Here is a 25,745-nt window from a genome sequence, read left to right on the forward strand (position 1 = left end):
CACGTTGGAGTCACGTGCCTGTGTTGCGACGTACTTCTCAGTGACGTTTGGAGTCACATGTTGGAGTCACATGTTGGAGTCACGTGTCTGTGTTGCGACGTACTTCTCAGCGACGTTGGAGTCACATGTTGGAGTCACGTGCCTGTGTTGCGACGTACTTCTCAGCGACGTTGGAGTCACACGTTGGAGTCACGTGCCTGTGTTGCGACGTACTTCTCAGTGACGTTTGGAGTCACATGTTGGAGTCACATGTTGGAGTCACGTGCCTGTGTTGCGACGTACTTCTCAGCGACGTTGGAGTCACACGTTGGAGTCACATGTTGGAGTCACGTGTCTGTGTTGCGACGTACTTCTCAGCGACGTTGGAGTCACACGTTGGAGTCACATGTTGGAGTCACGTGTCTGTGTTGCGACGTACTTCTCAACGACGTTGGAGTCACACGTTGGAGTCACGTGTCTGTGTTGCGACGTACTTCTCAACGACGTTGGAGTCACACGTTGGAGTCACGTGTCTGTGTTGCGACGTACTTCTCAGCGACGTTGGAGTCACACGTTGGAGTCACATGTTGGAGTCACGTGTCTGTGTTGCGACGTACTTCTCACCGACGTTGGAGTCACACGTTGGAGTCACACGTTGGAGTCACGTGTCTGTGTTGCGACGTACTTCTCAGCGACGTTGGAGTCACATGTTGGAGTCACGTGCCTGTGTTGCGACGTACTTCTCAGCGACGTTGGAGTCACACGTTGGAGTCACGTGTCTGTGTTGCGACGTACTTCTCAGCGACGTTGGAGTCACATGTTGGAGTCACGTGCCTGTGTTGCGACGTACTTCTCAGCGACGTTGGAGTCACATGTTGGAGTCACGTGCCTGTGTTGCGACGTACTTCTCAGCGACGTTGGAGTCACACGTTGGAGTCACGTGTCTGTGTTGCGACGTACTTCTCAGCGACGTTGGAGTCACATGTTGGAGTCACGTGCCTGTGTTGCGACGTACTTCTCAGCGACGTTGGAGTCACACGTTGGAGTCACGTGTCTGTGTTGCGACGTACTTCTCAGCGACGTTGGAGTCACATGTTGGAGTCACGTGTCTGTGTTGCGACGTACTTCTCAGCGACGTTGGAGTCACACGTTGGAGTCACGTGTCTGTGTTGCGACGTACTTCTCAGCGACGTTGGAGTCACACGTTGGAGTCACGTGTCTGTGTTGCGACGTACTTCTCGGCGACGTTGGAGTCACATGTTGGAGTCACATGCCTGTGTTGCGACGTACTTCTCAGCGACGTTGGAGTCACACGTTGGAGTCACGTGTCTGTGTTGCGACGTACTTCTCAGCGACGTTGGGGTCACATGTTGGAGTCACGTGTCTGTGTTGCGACATACTTCTCAGCGACGTTGGAGTCACACGTTGGAGTCACGTGTCTGTGTTGCGACGTACTTCTCAGCGACGTTGGAGTCACACGTTGGAGTCACGTGTCTGTGTTGCGACGTACTTCTCAACGACGTTGGAGTCACACGTTGGAGTCACACGTTGGAGTCACGTGTCTGTGTTGCGACGTACTTCTCAGCGACGTTGGAGTCACACGTTGGAGTCACGTGTCTGTGTTGCGACGTACTTCTCAGCGACGTTGGAGTCACACGTTGGAGTCACGTGTCTGTGTTGCGACGTACTTCTCAACGACGTTGGAGTCACACGTTGGAGTCACGTGTCTGTGGTGCGACGTACTTCTCAACAACGTTGGAGTCACACGTTGGAGTCACACGTTGGAGTCACGTGTCTGTGGTGCGACGTACTTCTCAACGACGTTGGAGTCACACGTTGGAGTCACGCGTCTGTGGTGCGACGTACTTCTCAGTAACGTTGGAGTCACACGTTGGAGTCACGTGTCTGTGGTGCGACGTACCCCTTCTCTCACGTAAAAGTACACGACTGTCACCTTCGGTAGGTTATCCGTGGCACTATCCACTCACCATACAAGGAAGGTCAATTAGTGCCACGGCTAATGCCTCTGCCACCTATGCCTAAAGCCTGCAGGGAGTTCACTTCATGTGGGTGTACCAAGGGATGCCTCAGCTGCAGCTGCAGGTATGTGTATAGGGAATTAGCTGATGTTGATCATTGTATAAGAATGTACAAATATGATAGACTGGTAGAGTATTCCAATGTACCTGTACTTGTACTGGTTGTAATCTTTCTATTCTATTATTCAAAAAGAGTTGCATGGAATGTATGCATTCTACTGCAGGAAACTTGCCGGAACATTGAAGAGGACTGCGAATAAGCTGTCACTGTAACTTCTACTGGGATATAGTTCAGTGAATATCACCATGACCCATGAATCTTCTTGCTTTTGGATCTTATTTGATTGACAACTTCTTTATCACTAATGACCACCTTTTTCTCTATACTTGTGTGATTTTCAAGCTGATTATTGACACTGGATCTAAAATCAGGACAGGATGTTAAATTCCCCATGTGTGAAAACCTGTGAACATTTAATGAAAGTTTGTAACTTTTTGCATTTGTTTGTACATTTGACCAAAAAAAAATAAAAAAATTAAAAAGTAAGTAAATGTAGCCTGATAATATCAACAATAATAGTAATAATAATAATAATAACTGAGTAATTATTCATAGTTAAAAACAACAATTTTTGCCATATCTAAGCTGTTTCTTCACATTACTTCTCAAATCTGAATTTGGCATTGAATTGCCCATGTAGGAAAACTTACAAAACCACATTTATTTCATGTTTGTACCTTGTTTAGATATACTGAAAAATAGATTTCAGCCTAGCGGTGGCGGCCATTTAGAATTTCTAAATTTTGAGGCATTTTGGGACATTTTTGAGCTTCATATACAGCAGATTTGGATTCATCACCCCTTAATACCCCTAGAAATGTTGTACAATATAAATAATCACAAAATGCCTTCGGGGTTCTGATTTTGTGAAAATTGACCCTGTCTATTATTTTAAAAAAAGTCTAGATCCCAATTTAAATATTTTATTCAACATCTCAAGCAAGGCTGTCCTATATCTACACTGTTAGAACAATGCACTTACAATATTAAAGATATAGGTTAAAATCCCAGGGGTTTAAAAAAAAAAAAGAGAGAAAATGTTATTTGCAAACACAAAATACGTTTTTGGCACCATCTGGTGGCTATTTCATCTGAAAATTAATTGGGACTTACCAAATGGTATGTTTTAAACATTTAACAAAAATGCAAAAGGTCACATGATTTTCCACAAGACCAGACTTGCATAATATAAACTGCAGATGGATATCAGTAACTTATATCATGATAAATATGATAAACTGAAAACTTAAGGATGTACATGTTCTCTTCACTCTCCACTTATCAAACTACAGTTCAATAGCAGTTTGTTTTTTTAATCAATTATTTTTCCAATCTTTCATGGGACCAAAATATATATATATATATATATATATATATATATATATATATATATATATATATATATATATATATATTGCAGAATATCTTGCTCTTTGTTTTCTCTCTGTGTGTTATTTCAATGGGAATAACACAAATTGTGTTTGAGGCCTGTGATAAAGATTTTGCCAACGGTTTGCCTCATATTTAGTCGTTGTTTAGTCTCCTGCAATACTCAGCGTTGAGATTATTACAAAGATGAATGAAGCTCTTCCTGAGACCTTCTCTGAGGACCTTAAATCACAATAAATGACTGGTAAATGACACAGAAAATGAGAGTTCGGCTCGATTTCTCAATTTTCGTTTGTGGGTCACAAATCGGTTTATGGGTTTGATATTTCATTCGCACATGTGGGCGGCGCTGAAACGCCCCTTTCATATGATTGGTCAAACCGCTTCATCTTCAGTACAGCCAGAATAAGAGACCCTCAAATCCCACTTTAATAAGCTTTTGCACCACTCGCTGACATTTGATGCAGAAATATGTTGAACACAGTTAGTGCTGCTGCGATGCTTAACTTCTAATGTACGGCACTTGAGAGATCGCAAGCCATAGGCTACAATATGCTGACATTGAGTTTGGTGTTTTATGTATAGCCTATTTAAAATGCAATGAAAATATTTGATATAATATGGATAAAAGTAAAATGATTTACTGTATTATTGGATGGGCAACAAGGATTGGACGTAAAACCAATGATAAAATTTCCCACTCGCTTTTTAATGAGATCAGTAGGTGTGTGTGTGTGTGTGTGTGTGTGTGTGTGTGTGTGTGTGTGTGTGTGTGTTACACTCCAGCTGCTGTGTGCTCTTCCTAATTGAATGCAAGTATTTTGGTGTTCAACTTTGCGTTTTAAGCCCAAGCAACCATGAAAACCAGTTTGTTCCTCTTGCTGGGAGTTGTCAACTGATAAATGTCTGAACTTTCAGTCTTTGAAGTGTTTCAAAAAGTTAATTGAAATTCTTCTTAAAGGACAATTCCGGTGAAAAATGAACCTTGGGGTAATTAACACATGGTTACCGAGTCGATCGTTCCCTGGGGTGCGTTTTCATGATAATCGAATGTAAAGAGTTTTATCTCTAAAAACAGATTAGCTTATAACGCTAGTATATGGGGCACAGAGTAAGTACCGTATTTTCCGGACTATAAGTCGCTTCGGACTATAAGTCGCATCAGTCAAAAAATGCGTCATGAATAGGAAAAAAACATATAAGTCGCACTGGACTATAAGTCGCATTTATGAATAGGTGTCCGGTATGTTAACGCAACACATTAACAGTTATTCAGCTACACAATAGCATAAAGAACATATACCTGGGAGGCTGAATAGGCTAAATTAACATAAGCCAGCGAGTCCAACAAGCAAGTTACCAGTAAACAAGGTCACCAAGCTCCCGCGATCTCATTCCACATCATTTTCTTCATCCTTGGTGTCGCTTTTGAACAACTCCACCAACTAGAGCGCCCTCTCGCGGCTGTAGATGGTAATGTTTTATCTTGGTTCATATCAGTCTGAATTAATTTTGATATATAATATCAGCCTGAATATAAGTCGCAGGACCAGCCAAACTATGAAAAAAAAGTGCGACTTATAGTCCGGAAAATACGGTAAAAGTAAATCGCTAGTTAATACCACTAACAAGGCTCAAAATAGCCTCACACTAACACATAATGAGGGTCCCTACATGCAAACCGAAGCATTGAGAACATTGTAAGTGTACAGACAGTTTAATAAGAAGATACTTTATAAAGACATTACGCGTTTACAGGCAGGAACCATCTTGGAAAACAGTCTCGACTAGTTGAGCCACGAACCCCGTGTTACGTTAGATTTCACAAACGTAATTCCTATCGACCAGCTCACGTAGCAGGGCGTTCGTGGCTCGACTAGTCCAGACTGTTTTCCAAGATGGTTCCTGCCTGTAAACGGTTCTTTATAAAGTAAAAAGGGAGAATGGTAAAAAAAGGGGGTATGGTAATAATAATAATAATAATAATAATAATAATAATTCATTACATTTATATAGCGCTTTTCTCTGCACTCAAAGCGCTTTACATGGAAGGGGTGAATCTCCTCAACCACCACCAATGTGCAGCATCCACTTGGATGATGCGACGGCAGCCATATTGTGCCAGAACGCCCACCACACACCAGCTTACTGGTGGAGAGGAGACAGTGATGAAGCCAATCAGTATATGGGGATGATTAGGAGGCCATGATGGACAGAGGCCACTGGGCAAATTTGGCCATGATGCCGGGGTTACACCTCTACTCTTTCGAAAGACATCCTGGGATTTTTAATGACCACAGAGAGTCAGGACCTCGGTTTAACGTCTCATCCGAAGGACGGGTAACTCAATTAACAAATGTATGGTTTACTATGGGGGTTCACAATGTTTGCTGAATATTTTTGTAAATGATGAATCATTTGTAACATGCACAATGTGGCAAAAGGGATAACATACCCCAGGCATCTCACCCACCACCAGAGGGAGCATTCAATCAATTAACTCTCTGGGCCCTGGAGGTGTTCTGACATGCTCTGACATTTGTGCTTATTTCAGTTACTTGTAATATTTCCGTGGCTAAAGTTTGATCTGGAGCTCGGAAGCTGCAGCGACTTTGCCGATTGGTGATTGGCTCTATTATTTAGAACGCCGGACTTATTCCAACTTATTGCCTTTTAATTTACCAAGCAAATGAACTTAACTTGATTTAGGATTCTTATTCTATTTTACAAAATCTAGTCTAATCTGTAGTTAGGAAACCTTAAACCGCTCCATTGAGTAGAGTAGGCTACTCTACTCTCAGGTCTGTTACCAAACAAACACCGATGTGCAAGCAGCTGTTGTGAATTAAACACTAGAGATTAAAATGGAGAAACAAAATAGGTGTGCTTTTAATTAAGTGCTACAGAAAGAGAAGGTTTGATAAGCTAAGAAGAAAAGGCAAAGCCTATCACTATATTTTGTGGGAGTCTATAAATATTTATGTTTTGTCGTGAAAGTGCAAAATATAATTTGGGTGTTCACATATTTCCACTATCAAACATCGCTGTTCTTCATCTTGTATCATTAATAAATGTGGCGTCATTCTCAGACAGAGCTATTATTACGTGATTTGTACGTTTTTTGTCGAGTTAGGATGCTTCTGTAATACCCTTTTCCTATCCATAGTTGAGATAAGATAATGCACATAAACCAGCTAATCAAGATACTCAAGATCACTAGAAACTGTTTCATTGGTTTTGATTCTGCCATGTGCTCCCCTGTGAATGTGTCATGTTCTGAATGGTTGTTCAGGTCATTTGTTTCTCAGTTCTGTTTAGTCCTTGGTTCATTGTTTGATTGTTCTCAGGTGTGCCTTGTTGGTCATTAGTATCTGTATTTAAATAGATTTCCCCCCAGGCAGTTCAGAGTGCAAGGGTTCACTTAAACAATGGTCTGATTGGCCTGTCGGCGGTGAAAGAGGTAAACTGCTGGGTTCATTGTTTAGGTGTAGTATTTCTGTAACATTAGTCCACTGAAGGTGAGCAGAGTTGAACCAATGTCCAGTATTTATCTCAACATGAACAGATGCAAAGTAAGAGAAGACTTTGCTTGACTTAATACATGAACTGGACTTGAGCACAAACATGAAACAAAACTCAACATCAGTGGTTACAGGGAACACTACTATACCAGAGACAATGGAAACATTAACAGTGATAAACAGTCAGTGCTGTCTCTGGAAGAGCTATAGCGGTCGCCGTCACCTCTGGGGGTGACACCTTCAGTGGACTAATGTTACAGAAATTGAGCGTTACTGTAATTGAGAGAATTTGTTTTTTGTGTGTGTGTGTGTACTTCTACTTTAAGTAGGTTTTAAAATCTGTAATTTTATTTTAGTTTTACTTAAGTATGTTTTATTTAAAGTATTGTACTTCGCTACATTTTAAATCATATACTGAGTAAAACAATATGAATATGAATAATAATAATAATACAAGGGGGGGAAAAAAAATTGCTAAGAAAACTACTGCATTGATTGCCTCCGTGCAGATGAAGGTATGTCCCGTTTCACTAGTTCGCCTGCCCGTTTAGTTAATAGTAAACTAACTTGGCTTGCTGTCATTGGAGGAGGCTCGAACCCGAGGCTCAGCTTGAGTTAAAACCCCCCAAAAAGTATTGCAAAGACAGCAAGCTGGGTAATTAACTGTGAATGGTTTGGCAATATAGGTATAGGTAGGAAAGACTTAAGCTGAACTTAACTTAATTTTCTGAAAGCTGATGTGAGACCAGTGGCCAATATCACTACTGCGGTAGTGAGAAAATGTACTCTGAGGCTGGTGTGAAAGCGGTGGCCGAAATCACTACTGTGGCAGTGAGAAACAAAGTTTACTCTGAAAACTGGTGCTAGACCAGTAGCTGAAATCACTATTGCTGTAAAGGGAGAAATGTATTTTGATGAGGGGAGAAAGCACTGTTGCGGCAGTGAGACATGAAAGTTTAACTGGAGAACCAGAACTTTGTGAAGTGAAAATAAGGAAACGTACTGGTTAGGTTGGAGGGGTATGGGTAAATAAACAATGAACATCGAATGGTTGCTCATTAACAAATCCGTTTTGCTATGCTTGATATTAAAGCGGATAGTATCCCTGTATAGCACTTAAAGATTGGAGAAAGACAAAATGGATCTGTGGGTCGAATTCTGAGCGAAGTAGATTCTGAGCATCTGAGAAATCGGAAGAATGTGAGGATGAATAGAGCGTTGATTGTTCTGGTGGTGTTTTCTGTCTCTAGACTTCCTGAACGGAGGAGAACTAATCAGTTGTTTAATACTATACGAGGAATACTTTGAGAGGAAGATATACTTGGATGTCAGGTCCACGTAAAGAGGCACTGGGGTGCGTGACGGGCCTTTATATGGAGCCAATGTCCTAAATCTCTGAAAGGCAGAATTTGAAAGAGCCATTTTGATTTTAAATCCTGCTAAATGTTCTGCTTTATTTATGAAATAATTGCAAGCGGAAGACAAGATTGGTCATCTGAGGAATTGCATTAGTTCAGAGGAACTTGCATTTGCTGATACAATAGGAGTTTTTGCAATAGAAGAGAACGCCTTTGAAGGCCCATTCTTTCTCCCACAGAGTAGCGGCCATGATAAGTGGAGGGAGGAATCTCTGCAGCGGCAGTGAAGTAACACTGTTTAATCAAAAAGGCTGTGTTTCGGTACATGTAACGGGTGAGATATAAGGTGATACGGGTCATTTGAAGTATCCTCCTTCAACCTCTCGAAGCATTAGATGTTGTACTGTTGCTGTCTGTCTTTTGTCAAATTTGTTTGTAATTTCTGCAGGCTTGCTCCTCCTTCAGAACATGACACATTTGCAGGGGAGCACATGGCAGGCTAACATAAGGAACAAGGAAGCACATAACAAACAGAAAACATGAAACATAACCATGAGAGTTTCAACAAAATCAAAACCAATGAAACAGTTTCTAGTGATCTTGAGTATCTTGATTAGCTGGTTCAGGTGTGGTCTTCAAGACAGGGGCAGGTTTGGACTCTGGGGTCATATTACAGAAACATCTTTGGGATCCTATCTGTTAGATCCTCATTTAGGTCAAAAGCTAGTACAGAATGACATTTATGTGCATTATCTTATCTCAACTATGGATAGGAAAAGGTATTACAGAAGCATCCTAACTCGACAACAAACGTACAAAAAAGCCAACTATTTTTAAGTATTTTTAAGTGTCTGTGTATTTGTTTTTGTTTTTATTTATTTTTAATCTGTTTGATTCTTGTAGCACTTTGAGATTTGATGTCAAATGTATAGTGCATTATAAATAAAATTCATCATCATCAACTGTAAAAATCACGTAATAATAGCTCTGTCTGAGAATGACGTCACATTTATTAATGATACAAGATGAAGAACAGCGATGTTTGATGCACCCAAATTATATTTTGCACTTTCACGACAAAACATAAATATTTATAGACTCCCACAAAATATAGTGATAGGCTTTGCCTTTTCTACTTAGCTTATCAAAACTTCTCTTTCTGTAGCACTTAATTAAAAGCACACCTATTTTGTTTCTCCATTTTAATCTCTAGTGTTTAATTCACAACAGCTGCTTGCACATCGGTGTTTGTTTGGTAACAGACCTGAGAGTAGAGTAGCCTACTCTACTCAATGGAGCGGTTTAAGGTTTCCTAACTACAGACTAGACAAGATTTTGTAAAATAGAATAAGAATCCTAAATCAAGTTAAGTTCATTTTCTTCTGTACTACGAATTTGTGAAAAAAATCACATAAAAAAAAGTGTGATCATACAACGCTAGTCAACGGGAGACAGAAAACAAGGGATTCTACGTTAATTGGGTTAAATATTTTTAACGATTTAAACTGAAAAAAGAATTGCTGCGGTGGGCAAGTGATGAAACCGGTGTTGCGACTGATCACCGTGTAACACCGAATATCGTAGCAAGCCTAGTATACGGTATTAAACAATCATTAAATAAATAAACAGTATTATTAAACTATGGTTATTATTATCAGTTAGAATGGCATTTTATCATTAATAATTTATTAAAATGTTTAAGACTATTAGAGTCCTATGAAATGTATTTCATTCAGAAAATTTATTTTTCTTTGTACAATTTGATGCAAATAACTATATTATCAAAAACAGTAATGGAAATCAAAAGAAAATTTTAACTTTTTTACATTTTTTTTTTATTAAATTACTTTTAAATTAAACCATGGACAATATTCCTTAAATAATGATTAAATAAATTGTATTATTGTTGTTATTATTATTATTATTATGAGAAGTACATTGTAGTCCTACAATAGTCATATATTTCTGTATTTTTTCTAGTTTAACTGAACTTTTATTTTGATGGGTTGTACTGCATACCTGTTTCAGAGTGGATCTCACAATGCTTTTTCTCAAATTAAATGATGAAAATGCTCATTAGGTGTCCTCTCAGAGCAGCTCTGGAAATCATATCATCATCTGGAAATGGAAATCATGGAAATCGCAGCTCATTCACATTTCACACCGATTTACACAGACACACAGAACAAGCAGATTATATATTTATATAGCAGTCTTTTGCGCTTCGATATTCACAGACCATGCCGTTATTTGATTTATTGTAGCTCTTCTTTCGATTTATTCATCCATCAGTTTGCGTGCTTTACGTGACATCTGCGTGACATGCACTTGCAAACTTCCCTAAAGCACTTCCCATTCGTGTGTATCACTTCGTGAAGTGGACGAGGGAAGTTATGGTGCTTTTCCATTGCATGGTAGGCCTATGGTACGGCACGCTTTGGCTCTTTTCCACAGCATGGTAGGGTACGGCTTGCTTTAAATGGTACCACGTCTGTTGAGGTTTCAAGCGTACTGTTCCTATACTAAAATGTGTGAAAAGATCACTGATTGGTCAGACAGAATCGTCACTACCAGCGTCATTGTATTTGTGACAAGAGACACCAAACCCGCTAGATTTAAATAGCCAGTAACAGCCTCCGCATTAGCGCTTGTTTTTAAACTACTTGCTTGAAGGAAAAATAAAAAATAAATGGCTGGATCGTGGTCAGAGGACGAAGTTCAGACGTTTCTCTCGTTGTTTGACGCAACTATAAGCTTGTTTGAGATGCGCCTCGCCTGGAATGCAGTCGAGAGTAGCGCTGCATTCGAGAGTAGCGCTGCAGTCGAGAGTAGCGCTGCATTCGAGAGTAGCGCTGCAGTCGAGAGTAGCGCTGCAGTCGGGAGTAGCGCTGCAGTCGGGAGTAGCGCTGCAGTCGAGAGTAGCGCTGCAGTCGAGAGTAGCGCTGCAGTCGAGAGTAGCGCTGCAGTCGAGAGTAGCGCTGCAGTCGAGAGTAGCGCTGCAGTCGAGAGTAGCGCTGCAGTCGAGAGTAGCGCTGCAGTCGAGAGTAGCGCTGCAGTCGAGAGTAGCGCTGCAGTCGAGAGTCGAGAGTAGCGCTGCAGTCGAGAGTAGCGCTGCAGTCGAGAGTAGCGCTGCAGTCGAGAGTAGCGCTGCAGTCGAGAGTAGCGCTGCAGTCGAGAGAAGTAGCGCTGCAGTCGAGAGAAGTAGCGCTGCAGTCGAGAGAAGTAGCGCTGCAGTCGAGAGAAGTAGCGCTGCAGTCGAGAGTAGCGCTGCAGTCGAGAGTAGCGCTGCAGTCGAGAGTAGCGCTGCAGTCGAGAGTAGCGCTGCAGTCGAGAGTAGCGCTGCAGTCGAGAGTAGCGCTGCAGTCGAGAGTAGCGCTGCAGTCGAGAGTAGCGCTGCAGTCGAGAGTAGCGCTGCAGTCGAGAGTAGCGCTGCAGTCGAGAGTAGCGCTGCAGTCGAGAGTAGCGCTGCTGCAGGAGTAGCGCTGCAGTCGAGAGTAGTGCTGCAGTCGAGAGTAGTGCTGCAGTCGAGAGTAGCGCTGCAGTCGAGAGTAGCGCTGCAGTCGAGAGTAGCGCTGCAGTCGAGAGTAGCGCTGCAGTCGAGAGTAGCGCTGCAGTCGAGAGTAGCGCTGTAGTCGAGAGGAGGAGTGAATAAAGTGCAGGCAAGCCGGACAGTTCTCTCTTCTCGCAGTGGATCTGACACCTGCGAGATCAAAGATGGATATCGCGGGATTCACGGGATTCACGCTCGTGCACAGTGTTGCTAATAAACTGGATGTAATTAAGTTCTGTTGCTTTTATATTAAAATAAATATAATGAACAAGACACCCAAAGTACTTATTTTATTCCATTCCAAATAGCATGCTTATCAATCATTTCTTTAATACAGACATATGTTTTATTTTTAAATAAAAATTACAATGCTTAACCCATAGAGATCGCACTGTCAGATAGTTTGGGTTTGGGAAATATTCACACATAATTTATACGCATAAAACATAATATCAGAGTTTTAAAATCAACATTTTTAAAAGAGAACAATATGTTACAGACATATGAAAGACAACATTTCATTGATTAGTTTTGGATAGATTATACATTTTTACTGTAAAATATCTGCCACCTCAAATAAGCTTTTGTTTGCCAATTTTTGCTCATATGTTAAATATAGTATGTTTTGTCAAAAATAAAGTAATCAAATAATCAATCAAATCCTTAACTTTGAAATATGTATGATAAAATGTAGACTTTAGGTTTTTACAAAGAAAGATTACACTTGAATTGTTGTTGTAATTGTAACCTTTTAATAAAAAAAATATATTTACAAGGTAGATGTAAACTTTCCTTTAAATAATTTTTATTGTGTTTTATTAGTGACAAATTTGGGGAGAGGATACATAATTCAAAACTGAAAATATGAGAATTAACTGCACAATTACTAGACATGTTTTCCTTGGATATTATACAATTTGTGGAAAATAAATAAATAACTGAGATGCTTCCAATTTGGTAGAATATATATATATATATATATACATATTGCTCTTGCATTCTTTCTTGTGGCTATAGGTGACACACCTGAATGAATGGCTCATTAAGTATGCGGGCCCCATTGTCTCCTCAGGTGTGAACCACTACATATGCATGATGCTGTTGAATCGTTGACGCCCCTTGCACATATTGCCTTTCCAAACAGAAAGTGTTTTGCAAAATTTAAATCAATGTATTGTGTTATGTGAATGATAAGGGCAGGATGATTTTCACATCATTTTGAAGAAAAAACTCTAGGCGACGACATCCATTAGTCAAAAGTCTTATTGACACATATTTAGTATGTGTTTTGTGGCCTTATTTCAGAAACTTTAGTTTTTAGTTTTTTCAATAACCATGCATAAACATTATTCTCTCAAAAATACAAACATGTACATGCATGTTGCTCACATATTATGGTAGCCCTGTTTGTGCTAAATAGAGTGCAATTACACCTTTGCCATTAATATGTTTATAAGCAACTGAAAAAAGCACAAATGTCAGGGCATGTCAGAACATCTCAAGGACCCCAAAAACACCTTAGACCCCAGAGGGTTAAAGAAGATCTGGCCTTTTGTGATTCTGTTTCTCCAACCATTTCTTCAGTTCCATCGAGTCGAGGCCTGTTATACTGAGAGCCGAAGCGCTGAGGAACAGAAAACACCTTTGACCAGCAACATTTTAGTTTTTATGGAACACAACATTATGATAAAAAGGCTGTATTTCATTCACTGATATGTTGTAGAGTTACATTAGACACACATTAGATGTCACGTGGTGATTTCACTTTAATCACTGTCTGTCTTCTATGTGTGACTGTGTGAACGAACACAATAACAGTGAGAACAATCTCCATCAGAACTGATCTGGAAAATATGATTTACAAGAAGATGAACAGAGCTGTAACAACTTGAATAAATTAGTAACTAAATATCTTAGGCTGGATCTCTCTTTTCTTTATCTGTGTATTTCTGTGTAGAGTTTATCTCCTCCTCCATCATCTCTTCTTTTAAACACAGGAAGTGTGTGTTTTAACACTCAGCGCTGTTAACACAGTCTATTAATGTGACAGTATGGGCTCCTGTGCACTGCCTCTCATCTGTGAGTATTTGATCATATAGTGTTGTGTAGGAGAGTATGAATCCACAGCCTCACTGCTTATTGAATTGTTTATTGATCAGATCTTATGTGATGATGTTACGTGTTGATCAGATAAAGAGGTTTATGATGCATTTATCTGTGTGATAATGCATGTGAAAGATGGAGGCAATGTGTGCTTGTATTTTTGCTTAGTTATGTTGTAATATCTTTCTTCATATTTCAAGTAGTTGAGATAAATCAGATGTATTAGTGTTGATGAGAGTTAGTGTTGAATGATGCTGTATCTTTAAATAAACTCTCCATCAGAGAGTTTGAGAACGGAGACCGAACACACACAATCATCTTCTCTATCACTTCTCTTTCTCTCTGACTCTCTTATTGAGAAATAACTGCAAAAAGTATCTGGACACTTACATTTCACTGTCATGCGGACACACAGTTTATCAAAGTAGAGCTTTTCTCAGAACTAACTTCTCTTTTCTGAGACACGTTTCAGTTATTTTTAACCAGTTCGCCTGAACTTCATATTTAGTTGTTGTATGATGTCCGTTCACACGTGTGTCAGAATAACCTCATGTTTCCAGAACAAGTTCCTTATGTCGACATATGAACATGTTCCACCAATGCTTGACAATCAGAAAGTGTCTCAGACTTTTGTTGTCCTTTTAAACATATTTATTTATTCATATTTTGCAAAGCTAATACATTTTATTTTGTTCAAATGTCTTGATTGAAAACTGTACTTGAGCTATATTTATTTTTAAATTGCAAATATACTGATACATGTTTAATGTGGTTTAAGGGCTTTTTCACACTAGTTTGTTTGAGAGACTGCAAGCGGTCAACACATTAAAATACTGTAGTCTGAATATGTTGGGGGGTTTTTTCTTCCTTTTAAGAGGAACCGAGATCATTTAGTGTTGACATATGCATTATTTCTGACCAAGGCGAGAGTGCTGAAACAAACGAGGTGTGAAAATACTCTTAGACCAGAAGAAGCTTGACGTTTTCTTTCTGGTTCACTGTAGCTGAACTGGGTTTGGGTCATTAAAGTGGACTATATGTGAAACACACGAACAGTCCAAATTATGTTTGCAGCCACTATACAGTCACAGTGAAGTTGATGGTGCCGACGTCTAACAGGAAGTGATGTCGTGTGTCTCAAACACTTTGGCCTGATTTGGTTCTGAAGCTTGTTCTGTTCCAGTGAAGAATCAGTGATGTGAAACTTTAACATGTGTATGCAAGTGTCTTTATTCATAAAGTGTATCTTTATGTACTGTGATATAATGCATTGTAGTGGTGTGAAAGCTGCATGATTCTATATTATTTATACATGTTTAATAGTGTCTTTCATGTTAGGGTTAGGAACATGTTATACAGGCAAAACTCAATACGCTGATTTCACGCAGCCGTTATTTTGAAATCGAAAGCGAGGCTCCGGTGGGAAGAAAACCGGAAGTGTCGCCTTTAATCACAGGAGAGTCGTGAATGCGATGGCGTATTGTTGTGTTTAATGATGTTGTGTCAATTCTAAAAATGTACAAACATGTCTTTCATACTTTAGACTATATACAGTGAAATTCATTTATAAATAAAATATTTTTTTTATATATAATTCAGAAAGTAAAAAACGAAGCAGGTATGAACTATATACATATCCTATATTGGATATTAACATCCAATAGTGTAAATCGCGGCAGCAGCTTCAGGTTGGTAATCCAAGGCATTGTTGTTTATCTTTACTTACGGGGTTCTTCCCACCGGAGCCTCACTTTCGATTTCAAAATGGCGGCTGCGTGAAATCAGCGTATAGGGAGCAAAACTTTAAAAAAACAAAAAACACAAAACAAGAGAACAAGAACTATGAAGACAGAGTTACAGAAATACACTGACATCACATTTATGGATGAGTAGTTTTGTTGGTTTCTTTCTTTTGTGAAAAATCACTTCTCAGAGATCTTTGATGCCAGAAATATTAGACTTTATTTTGTAACAAAGCCGAGCGTCTCCTGCAGAAAACCACTCCAGATTTTTGCTCAGCTCACACATATATACCATACATCCTTTTCCAAAGATGGTAACACACTCTATAGATATTTTTGGGTAAAAGGTTTTTGTACTGTGTGATATACTAGAATATTATAGACATACTAGAATATAATAGACATACTAGAATATGAATATAATTTTCTGCTTTCTTCAGGCTTCAGAAAGTCAAACCAAGTCACACAGAGGAAATAATAGTGTACAATATATAGCTAAATTGCTTATTTTCTAAATAATAAAATCTTCTACATTAGCCTATAATGTCATATGATGTTGTATGTTGTGAAGCTCAGTGTTCAAACTGCTTAGTTGTTGTTGAGCATCAGTGAATCAAACAGTGAATCAAACAGTGAATCAAACAGTGAATCACTGAATCGACTCTTGTATTAGTTCACGAGTCCTGTGACGTCAGTGTGTGTGATGATGTTAAAAGCTGGAGAATAACCCATCAGTTCTCTCCTGAATGAGCATCACAACAGAAAAACACTTTCAGGTCATGTAGAATAAACTCTAGACATGTTTCAGTGTGTGATTTACATTGTGTTGAATGAATGGAAATGATTCATATCTGTGTTTCTTCTGCTTTTAGTGCTGATGTCCCTCGTTCACTCTGGACTCAGTCAAGGTACTGTGCTTTACTGTAGTACATTTTAGTTTTTAACTAATGTAAATTGTGTTATAGTATTTTACTGTGTTATGATGTTTTATGTCCATGTTTTGCATATTTCACAGAATCATCTGACTGTAGTTCCTTATACTGCAAAACATTACAGAAAGCTGCTATTTATTCAATCAATCAAACAGTCTTGCAGTTGTAAAGTAGTTCAGTCAGACATTGATTTCAAAAGATCATAATCCACTGTATAAAACAGAAATGAGTTCAGCACAGTGAGTTTTATTCTCATTTTTATTAATTATTGACTGTGTGTCATTAAGATCTTGAGCACCAATGCTTAGCTTTATTCATTCAGTGTGGTTTGGTTGGAAGGGCTGGAATAGAAAAGGGCTTGAGAACAGACAGACAGAAGTTAGTAAGTTCAGTTCAGATCTTTAAACACTCAGACTGTAAACAGCATCATCTACTGGTCAGAACTGGAAGAGCAATAATACAAAGGACATGCGGACTGGATAAATACATCAGTTTCAGTTAGTTTTTACAGAAACAAATTGTTGATGTAATCATTACAATTTATAAGCAAACTAGATTTTTAATTTAAGTGTTTTTCTCCTGATGAAGTTTTGAGTTCATGACAGTGATCTTGATACTGCGATGCTTTTCAATATTTACTTCTATGTTTCTCAGTGAAACCTGTAATGACGGTGAAGCCAGATCAGCGTGTGTTCGAAGGAGAGAGAGTCACTCTCATATGTGACATACAGGGAGGAGGAGACATTCAGACATACAGCTGGTTTACAGATGGATACACTGACCATCCATTTACAACAACAGCAGAGTTCAGTTTCACAGCTGATGTGTCTCTCAGTGGTGAATACAGGTGTAGAGGAGAGAGATCAGACTCACACACAGACTTCAGTGATGCTGTTACACTGACTGTATCAGGTGAGTCTTCATATTCACATCTGTTTAATGATCATTTAAATTCATATTTCAACACTTATAATCTTCAGCCACATCTGTTGTTATAAGAGGACTGAAAAATTGAGTCATTATTCAGTAACTGCACACGTCTTGTGTGTGTGTGTGTGTTTTGTGGAGGTTTTGGTTTATTATAAAATCATGTAAATTGTGACTCTCCAGTCTTATGTGTGTGTCTCCATCTTTAATATTTAGTCACTGTCACTATGGTTACAGGAGATATTCATGAGTGTCATGAGAATATAAGAGGACTTGAGCGATTGAGTTCAGTTCTGATGAGTTTTGTACTGAAGTCAGAGAGAATGACGTGATTTACAGATTATTAGTGTTGAAGTCAAAACCACAAACCCAGACCAGAGTGTTTTCACAGATTACACATTTTTGTTTTGGTGATGGAAACTTTAAAGTGTCCATTTTTCTTAGGGTTAGTGGAGCTTATTTTATTAAATTTTTTTTGGAAGGTTAGTATGATGTTCCTGAAATATTATTTTAACCTAATTTGTATTAACTCAAAAGTCCTCCTAAAAAAAAAACTTTACTAATTAATCCAATGGGGAAAGTTATAGTGACGTGACACACAGCAAAATGAATGAACTCGATGTCTAAATGGGTCCAAGAGTGTTAAAGATGAAAGATGAAGAATGTTAAAGATTAAGAAACTACAGTTTTTGTGCTAATTTAGAGAACATTATTAAAGACCAGATAACATTGAACAAACATTTTATTAATGTTACTGGAATAATTTTTGTTCATAACTTTGAGACATCCTTAACATCAGCCAAAGTTATGATAACTTTCCCTGTTAGCTGGTTATGGTTGTGGTAAAAGTATATTTATCACAAAGGTTCAACACAAAATGCACACATCCAGCGGGCAAAACAAACTCAGTGAGGATCTCAACCACAGAAACTGCAAAAGTGAAGAGAAAGTCGGCACACCAGCTCCAATAATAGAAACACATGTATCTCATGTTCTCAGTGGCCATTAGACTCGACACTTCACCTGTGCTGAGAACAGGAAATACATATATTTAAATTTTTTTGTAACTGTATAACAAACGGTGGTTTGCCAACTTTCTCTTCCTTTTTGCAAAAGTATATTTATCACCATATGACCAAGACCAGTGTAATGTATTTCTGTCACAGTATGGCTCCATGAACTAAATCCCTCTGGAAACCGTTGGTCAAATGCTTTGCTCAAGGACACAATAGTGATGGTTAACAGTTCATTCACTGCAGGGTTTATACCAGCAACATTCCCATTTACAACCAGCGTTTACAACCGAAGGTCCTTCTGAACAATCAGTTTTATTCTCTGAAAGAGCAGTTTGAGTCTTTATGTTTCTGTTTCTTCTCAGGTTTCCCCACATCTACAGTGACTGTGACACCAGACAGATCTGTATTCACTGGAGAAACAGTCAATCTGAAGTGTGTGATAAACTCTGATCACAGTGACTGGAGATATGAGTGGTATAAAGACAGTGTAATATTACAGATGTCTGATCGTTACACTGTAAACAGAGACACTGTCACTATCAGAGGAGCTACTGAGTCTGATCAGGGTCGGTACAGGTGTAAAGGACAGAGAGATGGAAGACCAAACTCATCAACATTCAGATCTGCTGTTTCTCTCTCTGTGAAGGGTGAGTTCAACATCATTGTCCTCTTAAACTCTCTCTATTTATGATCACACATCTAATCGAGAGTCTTTGACTCAGATCGTTCACACTAACTAGATGTACCGCATGGCGGTACAAAATATGACCGCCGCTCAGGCCTGCACTGGCTTTCCACAAAAATAAATGACGTGGAGCAATTTGGCTGTATTGCGTGTTTATGTATATACCTAAAAAAAGTAATAGTATGTGCATGTCTGTCTGTGTGTGTGTGTGTGTGTGTGTGTGTGTGTGTGTGTGTGTGTGTGTGTGTGTGTGTGTGTGTTTGTGTATGTGTGTGTCTGTGTGTGTGTGTGTCTGTGCGTGTATGTATGCGTGCGTACATGTGTGTGCGCGTGTGTGTTTGTGTGTGTGTGTGTGTGTGTGTGTCTGTGCATGTGGATTTGTATGTGTGTGTCTGTGCGTGTGGATGTCAGTGTGTGTGTGCATGCTTGCGTTTGTTTGTATTCCTGCATGTGTGTGTGTGACAGTATCATCCTAAACCAGCAACCCTTCGCTCAACAGCACCATCTACAGGCCGATGAGTGTACAGTCACTAAATGTGCACATACATGAATTTATTTTATACCCCCCCATGGATGAAATTCTACAAAACTTAGCAGAGGATACCCCCAGAGGATGTCAAGTTAATCATACACATGAAATATGGTGCAGTTCTGAACATCTCCACTGAAGATAGGGGCGATTAAAGCAGAATAATATTGCATTTTCATTTTTTATGGGAGGGGCACAAATCACAAATGAGTGATTATGGGCTAGGTTGATGTGGGCCCTTAAGACCAACATACCATAAAAATGTCTTCATCCTCGGTGCCACGGTTCAGGTAGTTATTTAGGAAAAACTGCATTTTTTGGGTTTGGGGGGGCCCAGCGCGGGGGGGGGGGGGGAGTGGCCCCCGGGGACCAAACGAAATTTTTCCGTAAAAGTCTAGTGGGGCTACATGCCCACCAAATTTCATGTTCCCCGGTGTTTCGGTGTCCCTGGTATCGTTGACGAAAAATTCAGTAGATGACAAAAAAAAAAAAAAAAAAAAATACTTTGACAATCCCTATATGACCGCTTTCGCTAGCGGCGGTCATAATAATGTGGTTCTCACTCCTCTTTTGAAGGGTTAATTCTGTTTAATTCTCTCACAGATGACGTGTTCTTGTGTTCAAAACCGTTAGATTGAGCAAGACAGAACTGAATGAGCTCTTAAAACCTATTGTAATAGTTCAAGTATTTAAACGCCATCATAAAAACACTGCACTCATTACACATGATATGAACCAGCAGCTAAAATACTTCCAAAAACATATTTTTGTATTTAATTATTTTATCTGTGAATCTCTGAATCTTTGTACAAATGCTGTGCTTTAGACTATATGACTGAGCGTTACAGTCCATCTCTCTTTTGAGGCTTTCAATCTGTTTAATTGTTTGTGTTCAAACTACTTGTAGGAGCAAAACTGAATGCAGAGATCTGAAAATACATTTTAAAGCTGAAGTATTTTACTTGAAGTATGATCTTATAACAGATAAAGACGTCTGTCTAATGCATGTGAACACAGACCTGAGAAACAGCTACAAAATTTAAAATATTTGTACATATTTCCATAAATATCTTTTTGTGCACTTACTGAAGTTTTACAAATGCAGCTTTGCTTTGATTTTCAGATGATCCTGTCGTCGTTCTGTCTCTGATTATGAATGTTTAATCTCCCTCATGTCGTACAAAATCTGTATATTTGTTATATATAATGTGCTGATCGCTATAGTAATGAGATGGTGAACTTTTAGAGTTCAAAAAGGACACAAAAGCACCATAAATGTATCATAAAATAAGTCCAATTACTCTATATGACAGAAATCATGACTAAGAAGAGTATTTTAGTCTCCATCATCCTGTCCAGAGACACAGTTTAGAAATAAAACACACAGTCTCTGTTTACTGACAGTTTCCAGTCATCTCTGATCACTGATGTTCTGCAGAAGAAAAATAAAAGACTGTCACTGTCAAAACTCTGAACACTGTGACCAGAGACAGAAAGTTCAGACTGTCCAGTTATTTCACAGCAGAAATACAGGATCATTTTACTGAGTTTTACAGAGTATAATAAACTACAGATGTTCGACAGAAATCACTCATCAAACACAAAGGAGAAGGTTTAAGAATCACTGCATTTACTAGTAGAAATAAAGTGAGTTTATAGAGGATCTTTAAGCTCTAAAAGTTCTCAGCGGAATTTGAATGAAACTAGTTGACATAAAATATTCACATATTTGTCTTTCTTCTCAGGTTTCCCCACATCTACAGTGACTGTGACACCAGACAGTCCTGTATTCACTGGAGAAACAGTCAATCTGAAGTGTGTGATAAACTCTGATCACAGTGACTGGAGATATGAGTGGTATAAAGACAGTGTAATATTACAGACGTCTGAGCGTTACACTGTAAACAGAGACACTCTCACTATCAGAGGAGCTACTGAGTCTGATCAGGGTCAGTACTGGTGTAAAGGACAGAGAGATGGAAGACCAAACTCATCAACATCAAGCTCTGCTGTTTCTCTCTCTGTGAAGGGTGAGTTCAACATCATTGTCCTCTTAAACTCTCTCTACATGATCATGATCACACAACCAATCGAGACACTGCAGGGTCACATGACCCACAGGTGGGACGTTTGCCATTATATATTTTAAACAATAATATTTGAGTAAAAACCTAAAGTAATATTGACAAACTATATTTAATTTGAAAGCTTGCTGACTGATTTTTTAAATAAATGACAGAGGAGAAGTAATTTATCACTTTGCAACTAGAATATTTAATACGCATTAGGCATGTTCAGGCCTTTATTCTGAAATATCTATGAACATGAAAAATCATGAATGATTGGTAGAAACTCGTTTTCATGCCAACAGTTCAAAAGATAAAACCAATTCAATTTTATGTGGAAAAAAGGTCTGAAAAGGTTTTAAATATAATGAAACAAATGATGGTTTCTTGATTTGTGATGTGGCGGCGAGCTGTAACGCACATACGTGTTTTTGATGTGTTTATTAAATGTTGAATTCAAATCAAATACTGCTAAACCGCCCATACTTCTCAATAGATCTCTATTTCATAAATTGTATGAACATTATGGAACTATATGGTTCAGATCACTCTAAACATATATGGTCATTAACAGAGCTTGGCTGTCCTCTAGTGAAAAGGTTTGGTACTGCGCCCAAACTAAATCTCACTGAAAGCTCATTTTTTGAGATATCATCCTAAAATTCTGGAACACAACTTGGCTTTGATTTTCTTGCAGATTTAAAGTGAAACATGTTTTGTACAATATATATTTTAAATAATTGTTTACATTATACATTTTCATAAACTAAAACTTCTATAACTTTTTTTTCTGTTTCACTTTCATAATTTTTACTTCTACAATAATCTTCCAAATGTCTTCTTTAAAACAAGAGCAGTCATAGGTCTATATTCCAAATCATTCTTGAATTACAACTATTTAAGTTTGGATAGTGATGTTCATGTCTCTGTGATAAAGAGGGGTGACAGTGAAGGGGTGATGTGAAGCTCAACTCTTCTCTTATGCACTTCTGTATCAGCCACATCTGTTCCAATAAGAGGACTGAAGCAATTCTTTTAGTACTTTAAATGCTCATTTATTTGAGTCTCGAGGATCTGAATCTGTTGTTCTCCTGCAGATCTAAAGCCGAAGCCTGAACTCACATCAGATCCTGCAGGAGCTGCACTGACTGGAAACACAGTGACTTTGACCTGTCGCATGGATCCGTCCACTGGAAACTGGGACTCTTACTGGTACAAACACACACTGAACCCTGAGACAGAGAAGACAGAAACAAACCCCTACAGCCTGAAGATTGATTCAGTGTCTGATGGAGGACAGTACTGGTGTAGAGCTGGAAGAGGGAAACCAGTCTATTACACACAATACAGTGATGCACTGTGGGTAAATGTTACAGGTGAGAGAGACTGTAGTGTGTGATGCAACAAATACAGATCAGAGACAATATCTACACAACTTCTGAAACTATAACTGCAATAATCTGTGTTTGTACAGAGAGTCCTAAAGCTGTGCTGACGGTACGACCTGATGAACGAGTGTTTAGAGGAGAAACAGTCTCTCTCAGATGTGATATAAAGTGGGGAGGAGACACTGAGTGGACATACAGATGGGAAATAGAGGGAACCAACAACCAATATAAAAACACTGTCAGCCAAACCTCAACACAAGAGTTGAACATCAGCAGTGTTGATCTCTCTCACCGCGGTAAATACACCTGTACAGGACAGATACACACTCAAAGCTCTCAGCGCAGTGATGCTGTTACACTGACTGTCTCAGGTGAGTGTGTGTTTGTTGTGATCAGCTTCTCCATCAGTTTCTCTACGGCTCTGTAACTCGTGATGTTTTGTTCAGCTGAAGCTCAGGCATCAGTGCGAGTGTCTCCACAGCCGTGGCTGACTGAAGGAGAATCAGTGACTCTGACCTGTGAGGTTTCAGGCTCCTCTAAAGGCTGGACGTTCAGCTGGTTCAGAGATCATGATCATCTGTCAGACAGCAGCAGAGGAGCTGGAGGATCTTACACTCTCAGTCCTGCTGCTCTACAGCACACAGGAGTTTATACGTGCAGAGCAGAGAGAGGACGACCAGCCTATTACACACACAACAGCAGCTCACACACACTGTGGCTCACTGGTGAGGGTTTATGCTTGTGCTCATCCGGATCTGTGTTTCACTGCAGTCTCTGTGCTGTCAGTTTTGATGGAGATTTTCCTCTTTTCAGGAGTTTCTGCTTCAGTGTCTCTGGTCATCAAGCCCAGCAGAAGTCAACACTTCTCATCTGACTCTCTCTCTCTGAGCTGTGAGGATCAGAGTAACTCTGCTGGATGGACAGTGAGAAGATACACAGACAAAGACACACAAACTTGTGCAAAACAAACAGGATCTGGATGTGTAATGGACTCTCTCAGCACATCTGACACTGGAGTGTACTGGTGTGAGTCTGAATCTGGAGAGAAACGGCATCCTCGAAACATCACTGTACATGGTGAGTCCAATCACTCTTACAACTATAAAACACAATAAATAACAATCTGTTCAAGATTAAAACATAATAGAATTGAGAATTCAGTCATATGATTATGCATAAACTTACTGAATATCAGAAAATTGCACAGTGAATATCAAGATTTAAACTCTATAATAAAATACAATATTCAGAAGTTTGGGATTGGTATTTTTTTATGTTTTGTAAATATGTTTGATACCAGAATATGTTTATTTTACCAAAAATGCATGAAAACCTTCATTTTCCAGTATTATTACATATGAAATATTACAATAATACAAATAAATTATATGTGAATATATTGTAAACTGTAATTTATTCAAAGCTGAATGTTCAGCATCATTACTCCAGTCTTCAGTGTCACATGATCCTTCAGAAATCACTCTAATATGATGATTTGCTTCTCAAGAAACATTTATGATTATTATCAATGTTGAAAAAAAAAAATGTGTGGAAAATGTGATGCTTTTTCTTCTTCTTTGATGAATAGAAAGTTTGAAAAACAGCATTTATTTGAAATATAAATCTTTTGTAACATAAATGTCTTTTTTGATCAATGCGTCACATTTGATCATGAATCCTTGCTGAATAAAAGTTTCTCAGATTAAAGGTAGTGAACATTTTGACCCTCCAGATCTTATTAATTACTGAAGTATGGCTGTGATTAATACAGCCTGTATCATCACTACATCTGTTGATGTGTTTCTTGTGTTTGTAGACGGTGAGGTGATTCTGGAGAGTTCTGTTGATCCTGTGATTGAGGGAGAGACTCTGACTCTACACTGTTTACATCGATCTACAAACTCCCCGATCCTCAGCGCTGATTTCTATAAAGACGGATCACTGATCCAGAATCAGACGACAGGAGAGATGAGCATCACTACTGTCTCAAAGTCACATGAGAGTTTCTACTACTGTAAAACAGAGAGAGGACAGTCACTCCACAGCTGGATCTCAGTCAGAGGTTATTATATTCATGAGCATCTGATGAGATACGCCACACTATTCATATATATGAGTCTCTGTCTCTTATTTCTGCTGGAGACGATCAGGTATTGACAAATACAAAGTTCTGTCATGAAACTCTAGATGGCGCTGTTTAACTCAGTCTGCTTGCAATCACATCATTCTCTATAGGGCACAGCTGATTGGTTCCTGCTGTATCAGCAGCCAATGAGCTTAAGGCGAGACACTACAGGTGAATAGGGTACAATTTTAAAATAATAAATATCACCATGAAACTTTCTCAGTTGATTACTTACACAAGTATATCAAAAAAATGTATTACAAGTTTTAGAAATTTGCATGTTTAACTATGCAAATTAGGCATTATCTCATTAAATATGCACAATTTGCATATCT

General features: G+C 38.9%; 1 protein-coding gene across 1 annotated transcript in view; it reads left to right on the forward strand.

Moving 5' to 3' along the window:
* LOC309492430 (Fc receptor-like protein 5) overlaps nt 1–25,457 on the forward strand; it is an 83,769-nt gene extending 58,312 nt beyond the window's left edge. Inside the window, exons 6-13 of the mRNA XM_082161400.1 lie at nt 17,329–17,586; nt 18,980–19,264; nt 21,577–21,861; nt 22,995–23,273; nt 23,372–23,656; nt 23,732–24,010; nt 24,099–24,362; nt 25,102–25,457. Coding sequence (XP_082017526.1) covers nt 17,329–17,586; nt 18,980–19,264; nt 21,577–21,861; nt 22,995–23,273; nt 23,372–23,656; nt 23,732–24,010; nt 24,099–24,362; nt 25,102–25,442 — 2,276 coding nt within the window. The 3' untranslated portion in view covers nt 25,443–25,457. The remainder of the gene's footprint in view (nt 1–17,328; nt 17,587–18,979; nt 19,265–21,576; nt 21,862–22,994; nt 23,274–23,371; nt 23,657–23,731; nt 24,011–24,098; nt 24,363–25,101) is intronic.
* Nucleotides 25,458–25,745: the final 288 nt, after the last annotated feature.

This window comes from Leuciscus leuciscus, assembly GCF_965113295.1.
Source record: "Leuciscus leuciscus genome assembly, chromosome: 2".
Lineage (NCBI taxonomy): Eukaryota > Metazoa > Chordata > Actinopteri > Cypriniformes > Leuciscidae > Leuciscus > Leuciscus leuciscus.